This window comes from Pongo abelii, chromosome 3 (assembly GCF_028885655.2).
Source record: "Pongo abelii isolate AG06213 chromosome 3, NHGRI_mPonAbe1-v2.0_pri, whole genome shotgun sequence".
NCBI lineage: Eukaryota > Metazoa > Chordata > Mammalia > Primates > Hominidae > Pongo > Pongo abelii.
The window spans coordinates 55,511,676-55,523,732 of record NC_071988.2 but is presented as its reverse complement, the minus strand read 5'-3'; the positions used below and the strand labels follow the sequence as shown (position 1 = coordinate 55,523,732).

At 35.8% G+C, this 12,057-nt stretch overlaps 1 protein-coding gene across 50 annotated transcripts in view; it reads left to right on the top strand.

The window, feature by feature from the left end:
• The window catches only part of ADGRL3 (adhesion G protein-coupled receptor L3), an 858,853-nt gene that overhangs the window by 534,288 nt on the left and 312,508 nt on the right, over nt 1-12,057 (top strand). For all 50 annotated transcript variants that reach the window (XM_063723430.1, XM_063723427.1, XM_063723423.1 and 47 more), the window contains one exon: nt 754-1,554. In XM_063723430.1, coding sequence (XP_063579500.1) covers nt 754-1,554 — 801 coding nt within the window. The remainder of the gene's footprint in view (nt 1-753; nt 1,555-12,057) is intronic.

Sequence of the window (12,057 nt, the reverse complement as noted above, 5' to 3'; positions counted from 1 at the left end):
GGTACATGTTTTTAAGTTCCAATACTACTGTATTTAACAGGACATTTTTAACTGATTAAAATCTAGATCTTGGGTTCTTTTCTGTAACCTTTCACCTTTTCTTCTTTCCTTATTCCTTCTTTCCTTTCTTTTTCTTCCTTTCTCTTTTCCTTCCAGTATCCATCCATCACTCATTTTTAATTGTGTGGGTTGCATGCTCTGTGTGTGTTGTAGCAACGTTGAGAGCTTTTTTGCTAAAAGATTCAGTGGCCTGTATTACAGGGCTTTTCTTTTTCCTTTATTAAAAAATTACTACGAGATATTCATCTGTTTCTTAATGATAACTACTGAATGGTGAATTTCATCAGAATGGAAACAATAATTTTTGTTTCAAAATATGTTCTTCAGTGAACTATTAAAAGTATTGTGTGTAAACATTTGTGTTTCTTATATGTCTATAGAATACATAGACATATGTTACATCTGATATATATTTCCAAAAATATTGTAGCATGTTTACAAAGGTAACAATCACAGGAATGCACAGCTACTCACAAAAAGGCTAGATATTTTTCAGTTATCAAAATCAAAATGATTTCGAAATGAAACCAAAATTAATGTGGAAGAATACTTTGTGTTCTTAAAAGAATGCAGCAAAATAAGTGATGGTGGGTATCTCTTGTTAGAGTTGCATTCCATTTGGTGAAAAATAAGACTATATAACAAAATATGAAATAATATATTTATTTATTTTAACTGTTTCCCTTCCAACAGTTTTTCTTTGTCCTGGACTACTAAAAGGAGTATACCAGAGTGAACATTTGTTTGAGTCCGACCACCAATCTGGGGCGTGGTGCAAAGACCCTCTGCAGGCATCTGACAAGATTTATTATATGCCCTGGACTCCCTACAGAACTGATACCCTGACTGAGTATTCATCCAAGGATGACTTCATTGCTGGAAGACCAACTACAACCTACAAGCTCCCTCATAGGGTGGATGGCACAGGATTTGTAGTGTATGATGGAGCTTTGTTCTTCAACAAAGAGCGCACCAGGAACATAGTAAAGTTTGATTTGCGGACTAGGATAAAGAGTGGAGAGGCTATTATAGCAAATGCCAATTACCATGATACCTCCCCTTACCGATGGGGAGGCAAATCTGACATAGACCTGGCAGTAGATGAGAATGGGCTATGGGTAATCTATGCAACAGAACAAAACAATGGTAAAATTGTCATTAGTCAATTGAACCCTTACACCCTGCGGATAGAAGGAACATGGGATACTGCATATGATAAAAGGTCAGCTTCCAATGCCTTTATGATTTGTGGAATTCTGTATGTGGTCAAATCTGTATATGAGGATGATGACAATGAGGCCACTGGAAATAAGATTGACTACATTTACAACACTGACCAAAGCAAGGATAGTTTGGTGGATGTACCCTTTCCTAATTCATACCAGTACATTGCAGCTGTGGATTACAACCCCAGGGACAACCTACTTTATGTATGGAATAACTATCACGTCGTGAAATATTCTTTGGATTTTGGACCTCTGGATAGTAGATCAGGTAAGTTCAATCTTTTATGGTACTCTTTGGGGAAATATTTACTGTTTGTTCTCAGCAAGTTCATTTTATGTTTTTATTAAACTTTCTTTGTGGTCTTCTGGCCTGTGTACCTGAAAATTGTTCTTTGTCTTTGCATCTAAAGAAGTTTGCTGCTGATCACTTTCAGCTATAAAAATGTGTAACTACAAGAAGTAGACTCTCCTTTGTTCTGCTCAACTCCAGTCTTTAGCTCTTCTTCTTTGAAGGGTGTTTGTTATTTTCAACAGGTTAGTTTTTTGTGTAGTGAACTGCACAAAACCATTGCTAAAATAGAATGCCAGCCTGTCTAATTAATTGTGAAATGCCCACAGAAGTGCTGTCTACTTGGAACATGTCAAACGGTTAACTTGATATTATATTTCAGGAGCCTGCACCAATATATTCACCTCACAGAGCGCATCATATCTGACCTCCCGTTTTGGGAAGGTTGTCAGTTTGAGTCTGCCTGTTCTGAATGAACTTAATTTGTATGTTGAGAAAAATGTTCATAACTGATAAGTACAGTAAAAATATACCTCAATTTGTATAAGACATTGCAATTTTTTATAGAGTTTTAATTGTAATTCTTTAAAAGTGCCCTTTTTCCATTTAAAACATACCATTTCCTTTTAATGTTGTTTAAAGACAATCATAAATACCTTTAATTTTTTTTCATTTTTATGTATTCAACTGAATACCATTCTCTTAAAGGTTAAAATTTTTAGCTAGTGTGTTAGTCCATTCTCACACTGCTGTAAAGATATAAACAAGACTGGGTAATTTATAAAAGAAAGAGGTTTAATTGACTCACAGTTCCACATGGCTAAGGAAGCCTCAGGAAACTTACAATCATAGCAGAAGGTGAGAGAGAAGCAAAGGCATGTCTTACAAGGCAGCAGGCAAAAGAGAATGAACAAGTGAAAGGGGAAGAGTCCCTTATAAAGCCATCAGATTTCATGAGAACTTACTCATTATCACAAGAACAGCACAGGGGAGACTGCCCCCATGATCCAATCACCTCCCACCAGGTCCTGCCCTCCACATGTGGGGATATGGGGATTACAATTCAAGATGAGATTTGGGTAGGGACCCAGAGCCAAACCATATCAACTAGCCATAATAGTCTTCTCCAAGATAAAGTATAATGGAAAACTAAGATAGAGGTGTCTGAATTTTGATGGTAATATAGCAATTCGAAAATTAAATTATTTTTGCCATTCAGCTGTAAAAATGTGTAACTACAAGAAATTGACTCTCCTTTGTTTTGCTCAACTCCAATTTTTAGCCCTCCTTCTTTGAAGGGCATTTGACATTTTCAGCAGGTTAGTTCTTTATGTAGTGAAGTGCACAAAACCTTTGCTAAAATAAAGTGCAATCCTGTTAATATTTCTTATTTTCTGCATTATGTTTTGAATTACTCTTTTATTAGCATGACATTCTTTTAACTTAGTCTAGTATATGCATATCTTTTTACTGAAGTAGATTCTAAGTTTTTTATGGCCAATGGCCTTGCCTTACCCTTTCTTCTGTTGTATTTTTCTCTTAACATTGTTTCTGTCTTCTCTGACTCTAGTGTAATACATCGCATATATATAATAAGGCTCAATCACTCTTGTGGAATGAATGAATGAATGAATGGCTTTTCACTTCTTATTCAGATAGGATGACAAATTAGGTAGCATTTTCTCTAATCATGGAGAGGCTTCAGTCAGAGTGACAGCGCTTGTTTCCACAATCAGCAATGCTGATATTACATTGAATTGGCTTTTACGGAGAGAAAAGACTAAATATGCAATAGCAACAAAAGCAATTTCTCCTAAGTCCTCAACAAAATCTCCTAGACCAACTCTATTGTCTGACTCACCGCTGTACAGGTAAGGTTTTTTGTTTGTTTTTTTAACCCCCTGCATTCTACAGTTTAAAACCTGATCAATAATCCATTATCTAAAGTATTCTGGGAAGACACTCCTTTCATAGCTGTGATATTCTTAAACTAAAGTTTATGTTTGGTTAGTGAAAACTTTGTTATGGATGGTTCTTAGCCTTTTTTGACTCTTAACTGCAACAAGAAGTGATTTCTAATATCTCAAAGGAATAATAAATAATAACTCATTTTTTAGGTAATCAGTGAATAAGAGGCAATAACATAATTCAAATTTTATTTATTTAAAAGAGCATACGTTATTTTTATTTAGAATAATAGATAGGTTAAAATTAATTACAATTTCAGGTTCTGATTTGATAAACTAAAGCAAGTTCTTAACTCAGTTTTATTAAGTTGTCCTTAAAGAATAAGATCGTACCATAATCCCATGTGTTTAAAAACTTGCCAAAAATATTTTTAGCATACATACAATTTTAGCATATAATAAACATATGAATATATGTACTCATACATATATATGACTATATGCTTTTCGTTTGTACTATACATATATGTATATATGTATAGTCATATGTGTATTAGTATACATATTCATATGGTTATTGTTATATGTTTATATATTCATATATTCATGTATCCCCCTCCATATGTATGTACATATCCCCCTCCATATGTATGTACATACATACATATGGGGGGGTAAGAGAATGAATCATTGTAATTGTGAACGTAAGGAAAATTATACCTTCATTTAATTTTTAAAAATGTATTTGCTTGTCTGTTTATGGGAGTTAAAACATGGTGCATCTCGTCCTCATGTACTAGTGCCGATATTTGTTAAAAGGATGCTATTGAAGGCTGGGCGTGGTAGCTCTCGCCTGTAATCCCAGTACTTTGGGAGGGCAAAGCGGGCGTATCACTCGAGGTCAGGAGTTCAAAAACCTAGCCTGGCCAACATGGTGAAACTCCGTCTCCACTAAAAATACAAAAAAATTAGTCTGGTGTGGTGGTGGGTGCCTGTAATCCCAGCTACTAGGGAGGCTGAGGCCGGAGAATCTCTTGAACCCGGGAGGCGGAGGTTGCAGCGAGCCGAGATTGCGCCACTGCACGCCAGCCTGAGTGACAGAGCTAGACTCCGTCTCAGAAAATAAAAAAATAAATAAAAGGATGCTACTGAAGTAGCAAACATTAAGAAGTGATAGACTTCAGCTTTTAAAATGAATTCCTAACTTAAGTCAGGAGATTGAATTTTCATTCCTTTTGAACAACAATTAAGACTTTGTCTGTTTTACAAATAGTGAAATTTCACCTGTTAAATTTGTCAATATAATCACAAAAAACTATCAATTTTCGTGCATGAATGCTCAAATTGAAAAGCTAGTGCTTTAGCATGGACTTATTGCAGTTTAGAGGTGGAAAGAATATGTATAGAAATAAATTTTATGCACGATATGTGCTGATAGGAAAATTTCAATTAACGTTAATAGAGGCTGTTTATCTTATTTCACACAAACAGTTTCAGCTGGGTATTTTTCTTTAGTAAATTACATTTTTTTTTTTTCCCAAAGAAATTGCCTTTAGTGAATTCTTATTGCCATTTTATTTTGGGTCCTATGTGTCTATGTACAGAAACCCTCAACTTATTACAAATATGTTAGAGTCAAAAACTAATCCTAAATCTGTAGACCCAAAGTGTATTTGTCGTTACCATCTGTTGGTAGCAGGCTGAGTCTTTTTGCGATGATTTTAACTGTATTCCAATCAATAAAAAATCATTCTTTTGAAGTTTTTTATATAAAGGGGTATCTATGTTTTATGTCTCCTGTAAAAAGATCTGGTGTTGAAAAATAAAAGGCAAATACACTTCTCTTGGGTATATAAAGATCCTCTGGTGACACTTGGTGATGCTTACACATAGGTAGCATAGGCTTCTGAACATGAGCTTGGGAGTCAGAAGGACATGGGTTTGAATTCTCTCTGTCTCTTGTTTGACTATGGGCAGGTTGTTCAGTCTGCAGTCTCGATTTCCTCAGACTATAAAATGGAAAAAATAAGTCCAACCTCAGAAGATTATTGTTATATTTTAATGAGAAAATATATGTAATAAGCACAATACAGTAACCACCTAATAGATTTGCACCAACCCTACAAGGACCATTTTTATCCACATTTTCTAAATGAAGGCCCTTTTAAAGCACTGCAGCTCATATAACTTATTCCAAAATTGTCCAGATGTTAGCACCAGGCACCTTCTAGAAACAAACATCATTTGTAGTTCATATTACAAGTTAATCACGATGTATTTGTACTCTAAAAATTGTATCTACTCTTCAACCATGAAATCAAATGATTTGTTTTTATAAGGGTCTTTTTTTTTAGTCTTTTTATCATTCCATTTTTTATTTTTTTTTAATTACTTCCATAACTTTTTGAGGAACAGGTGGTATTTGGTTACATGAGTAAGTTTTTTAGTGGTGATTTGTGAGATTTTGGTGCACTCATCACTCGAGCAGTATACCTGAACCAAATTTGTAGTCTTTTATCCCTCATCCCCTCCCACCCTTTCCCCCAGGTCCCCAAAGTCCACTGTATCATTCTTATGCTTTTTGCGTCCTCATAGCTTAGCTCCCACTTGTGAGAACATACGATATTTTCCATTCCTGAGTTACTTCACTTAGAATAATAGTCTACAAGTCCATCCATGTTGGTGTGAATGCCATTAATTCATTCCTTTTTATGCCTGAGTAGTATTCCACTCTATATATTTATATCACAGTTTTTTTATCCACTCGTTGATTGAGGGGCATTTGAGCTAGTTCCATACTTTTGCAACTGCGAATTGTGCTGCTGTAAACATACGTGTGCAAGTATCTTTTGTGTGTAATGACCTCTTTTCCTCTGGGTAGATATCCAGTAGTGGGATTGCAGGGTCAGATGGTAGTTCTACTTTTAGTTCTTTAAGGAATCTCTACGCTGTTTTCCATAGTGGCTGTACTAGTTTACGTTCTACAAGGGTCATTTTTAAAGTCTGAATTGGTAACTTTGGAGGAAAAACATGAAAAAAAAGCTTAACTCCTCAAAGTATTCTAAAAGTGGTTTCAGGAGTTATTAATTCCAGTTCATTACTTTTCCTAACACTCATCCCCTGACTTTTAATTGTCACATTTTTTAAAATCCCTACCTTTTGTTGAGCTGCTCAATTGTATGACATGTATGTTTGCATTATTTTTCAGAAGAAATGTCTTGAGAAATGGTACAGTCTGTGAAACATTGTTTTCAACAATAGCTATGTTAAGAAATTAATTTCAATTGACTTTTTAAACTTGTATTTAAAATGTTTTCAGAGACTCTAAGTGAAGTTTCTCCTTGAAAAATTAATTGGCCAGTTTTTCTTGGCAAAGTTTAGAAGAAGTTTAAAATTCATTTACTATGTTTCTTTAAAAACATTACTTTTAGAACACTATCCTGTTGTCACTTATTCTGCATGACATTAAATGTAAAATTGCCAGCATTTTTGTCATTTCTCAGCATGAAATTGGTGGAAACATAAATCAGAACTTATTTTGATACTGCTATTTAGCATTCATATAGCAAATATATTTGCAAATAATTTCTTAAAATTTTAAGTAATATAGTTGTATTTCACATATTAAGGAAAATACAAATGCAAAGAATCTCTAATATTTTATAAAAAGTTTTTTTGAAACGAAGTAGACTTTGATTCACATTGTAATAATCTTATTGATATTGTTTTAGTCAGTTTCTTCTACAAATTCCTTTTTTTTTTTTTTTGATTGGAGACAGAGTCTCACTGTGTTGCCCAGGCTGGAGTGCAGTGCCACACAGTCTCAGCTCACTGCAACCTCCATTTCCTGGGTTCAAGCGATTCTCAAGCCTCAGCCTCCTGAGTAGCTTGACTTCCCAAAGTGCTGGGATTTCAGGTGTGAGCCACTGCACCCAGCCAATCTATAAATTCTTAAAATGTCTGATAAATAGTTGGTGCTTTGTAAAGACTGTTGAATGATTAAATGGATAAATGGGCTATATTTTTTAAATCTGCTGTTTCAAGATACTAGGTGAATAGGAGTATAATTTCTAAATGTGATTTATTAAGATTATGTGTATGCTCCTCAGGTAGTCATCTTCACTGTCAGCACATGGATCTATAATCTAAGTTTTATTAAGTCACTCAGTCATCCTCCCCACCCCCACCCTGTACCCCCAGCTTCTCCCTTGCTTCACCCACATCATTGTGAGCTTTGGTAATCTAAGGGGCAGTTTAGCGTGTGACAAAGAGAAGTGCATTAATACCTAATGTGTTTTCTTCCAGAAGAAATTAAAGTCAGTAATTTTACAGTATGGAAGAAAGTGGGCAACTGTTTAAAGAATTCTATATTAAGAACATATTCTTAAATTGTTTAGTTGACAAATTGTAGGGATTTCTTCAATTCAAAGAAAATGGAAAATATATTATATTTAGAAATGCATAATACTGTGTTCTCTTGAAAATACATTTTGTCTAAAGAACCAGTGATTCAGCTTTGGACAGAGGTACCAAAATGATTTTAAGCATTAGCACTTGAGTACAAACTACATGTGAAAGCACTTCCTCTGTTTTTTCTGGGCAGAGCACCAGATACAGAACTATCAAATCTAGAATTTTCTTCAAATATACTTTCACCTGAGCCTATTTCCTATCTTATAAAATACAATATAAAAGTATACTTTTATTATTACCTTTAATTGGCTATTTTTTGTAAGATGTACATTTCAAGTGTTCAAATAATACTTAGCTGTTTTGCAGGTTGAGTGATTCTCACATGAGCATCATAACTCTAAAACCATATGTTATATCCTGATACAGCTGGCGGGAGGAGGTCAGATAGTTGCATCACTTGCCTTTAGCTATGATTAGTGCTTAGTTTTGACTGACTTTCACCCTTAACTCTTCTCTCTCCCAAACCACCTTCTGCCAAATTGATTATTCATTAATAAAGAGGAGTGAGAGGAGAGGTATTTTCTTTGACTCTTACAGTTTGTTTCTAAGCTGTCCATCAAACAGTCTAATTTTCCTTGTTAAATATTCAAATGTTTTTCAGTATTTCCTACTGAAGGAGGAGGGGGAAGTAGGTTCAAACTGGTAATAACAGGCAGAGAAGCTGAGTTTCAAAAATTTCCTAAAATTAGTATGTCTAACAGATCTAAAAATCTACTGGTTGAGATTTAGTGAAAAGCACATCCAGCAATAAGTACTAACAATAGAATGATAAAGAGATGTAGCTACTGTCTTGTAACCTGCTGTTCTGCTTCCCAAACACAATCCACATTTTCTTGAAAGCCATTTGAGATTATGTAAATATAACCATTCTTATGTATGCTAAAGATAGTAGAATCTAAACCAACAAAAAGCCTACACATAACAGTTTAACAATGAGGATATGGTGCACCTTCTGTCCTTATAATATGCAAATTAAGTACGTTTGTGTCTCCAGTAAAAGCTGTGGCTGTGTAGTGATGAATAAGAACTTTAAACACACATGACACCTCATTAAAATGTAATTTTCACATCATATATCTGAGCCCTTTACTATGACAGCTGAGTAATGTGAGTGCTGGGCAGAGAATCCTGAACATTTTGAAACTGCCACGTGTTTAATAGGTAGCTGAATCTGCTTCCTGAATGGTTTAGTTAAATATGGTGCACCCTCGTCAGAAAATAGAGCCTAAAAGTAGTAGGATCTTAAATCAAACTTGTCCTCAGCCTAGGGTATGATTCCTTCACAGTTCCACTTGAGATACCACATTGTCTCTAAAGTTTAATTTACATCTATCTTAGTAGCTGAGTGAACTTTACAAAAAGGAAAAAATAGTCAGCAACTTGTTGCTAATTTCAGCCCTATCTGTATTTTTATGCATCAGCTGTTTTCTCTGTCTGCAGAGGAGCCCCTTCTTTTCCTTTCCAGTGCTACTTCTTTGCTTGCAGTGACAGCTGCTGCCTGAAGGACATTGCTGCTGCTGATTTTTCAGGGAGCACAGCCAAAGCTTGCGAAATTTGCAAGAGCTATTCCATTGCCACTTCACAGCAGCTGAATTTTCTCTTACGCTTTTTTTTAAACCTTTCCTGTATTTTTATTTCTTCATAATTGAGGGTAAAACTTCCCAGAATGACATCTGCCTTTCAGGCTCTGAGTAAAAGAATCACAGTCCTGTACAAAGCAAAGCTGAGCTTAACTATACAGCTGAACCTAGGGTTTGTTATTCATCTGACTAGGTGACCTTCCAAATGGATGAGGGAAGAGGCAAGGAATAAAACGGTTCACAAATGCTCTAAGGTTAGTTGTTTCTACCGAATGATGTCCCCGATAAATGTATAATTATTAGACATGAAATCAAAATCATTTCTACCTGTATTTCACAGTAATAAAGAAAGATGACTTATTTGTGAATAAGCTTCCCACTCACACCAGCTGTCCTTTCTGTAGCCATTTCACTGCTCATTAGCACGTCCACCAGAGGGCAGGCAGGTGGAACTGGAATAGTGTTGTTGCTCTTTATTGGCACATCTTGTAAGGGTTGGTAACAGTTCCAAAAGTAATGATTATCTAGGGGTTCCACCTTAAGAATCCTATGCTTCTACCCATCTTAGCACAGATAAGTGAGAGTTGACTCTATTACGTAATAGCTGTTAGAATAGCCAAGTCAGACATATGCTTCACTTCTCTGTTTTTAACATTTTATTATTATTATTCTTACTCTTCTTCTTCTTCTTCTTCTTCTTTTTTTGAGATGGAGTCTCACTCTGTTGCCCAGGCTGGAGTGCAGTGGAGCGATCTCGGCTCACCGCAAGCTCCACCTCCCGGGTTCACACTATTCTCCTGCCTCAGCCTCCCAAGTAGCTGGGACTACAGGTGCCCGCCACCACGCCCGGCTAATTTTTTTTGTATTTTTAGTAGAGACGGGGTTTCACCGTGTTAGCCAGGATGGTCTCGATCTCCTGACCTCGTGATCCACCCGTCGCGGCCTCCCAAAGTGCTGGGATTACAGGCGTGAGCCACCGCGCCCGGCCTGTTTTTAGCATTTTTAAGTAGTGTTCAAGTACCTTGGACTAGGCTTGACAGGCAATAGTATGAGTTTTTAAGCACAAAGGTATTTCCTTCTTAATAACTACTTTACCACTAGAAAGCTAAATTATCAGATAATAATGATTAATGACAAAATAATTCAAGATATGTAAATGACAGGCAAAATCTACTATACTATATAATTTTACAAGATGAGGTATGTTAACAGATTTCCCTGAAAACAAATGGAGAATACTTCATCTTATTTACTTAAAAAGAATTCTGGCTGCTTTTCATTATGCCTTTCAGTAGTACAAATCAATGGCCAAACTTTTTGCATCTATTTATACTAGTGAAGATAAAAATCAAAATTAGCCAGTGCTTTCTCTATAAAATGCCTTGTGACTGCAATATTTTAGCCTTAAAATTTATTTTTTTTCCAATAATGTTAGAAAAAACAATTCTGGCTGGGCTCGGTGGCTCATGCCTGTAATTCCTGCACTTTGGGAGGCCGAGGCGGGCGGATCACGAGGTCAGGAGATCGAGACCATCCTGGCTAACACGGTGAAACCCCGTCTCTACTAAAAATACAAAAAATTAGCTGGGCGTGGTGGCGGGCCCCTGTAGTCCCAGCTACTAGGGAAGCTGTGACAGGAGAATGGCGTGAACCCAGGAGGCGGAGCTTGCAGTGAGCCGAGATCAGATCGTGCCCCTGCACTCCAGCCTGGGCCACAGAGCGAGACTCCATCTCAGAAAAAAAAAGAAAAAACGATTCTGCCAAAAAACATACAGGAGTAAGTGAAGAGTTACGTATTTGTTGACATTAAGATTTATCTGAAAACTATCTCTAATGCTAGTTATTTTGTTAAGTGAGAATGTCTTTGAAGAAACTTTTGCCTTTCAAAACAAGAAAATAGTACTATATTTAGAAACACACTACTCATTAAATTATAAAATAGATTATTTTTAAAACATGGCAGACCTTTCAATATCTACGATAATTTGGCTGTTAGCATTCATATTTAAATAGTAAATGAAAGTTTAGACTTCTGTATTTTATGAGAAGCCCACTGAGGGCCATGGGTAGTTTGTGGTGAGGTAAAGTGGCATTGAAAGAATTAAGAAAAAGACAAAAATGAAAAATGGAATTCAGGCACAAAGATCTGCTGTGAGATGTAGAAGCAGGAGTTGAAATTGGATTTAAGTCAGAAGATGGATGATTCATTGATTGATTCTTTTTTTATTCCTTTCTTTCCTTCAGACAGGTACTATGTCTTTAAGTAGAGCTGAACTGTGCCACTATTCTATGTTCTGTGGTTGTTACAACAAAGAACAAGGCAGGCATTGGCCCTGTCTTCATGAACTTACAGTCTATTGAAAACAAATTGAGAAGAAGGAAAAAAGGGGATGTTAAAAAAAAAAAAAAAAAAAAAAAGCAGTATTCCCTACTATTTTTTAGGTGTTTGCCGGCCATTTACAAAGATTATCAGATGTAAGTCTAACAATAATCATGCAAAGACAGCATCATACTCATTACCA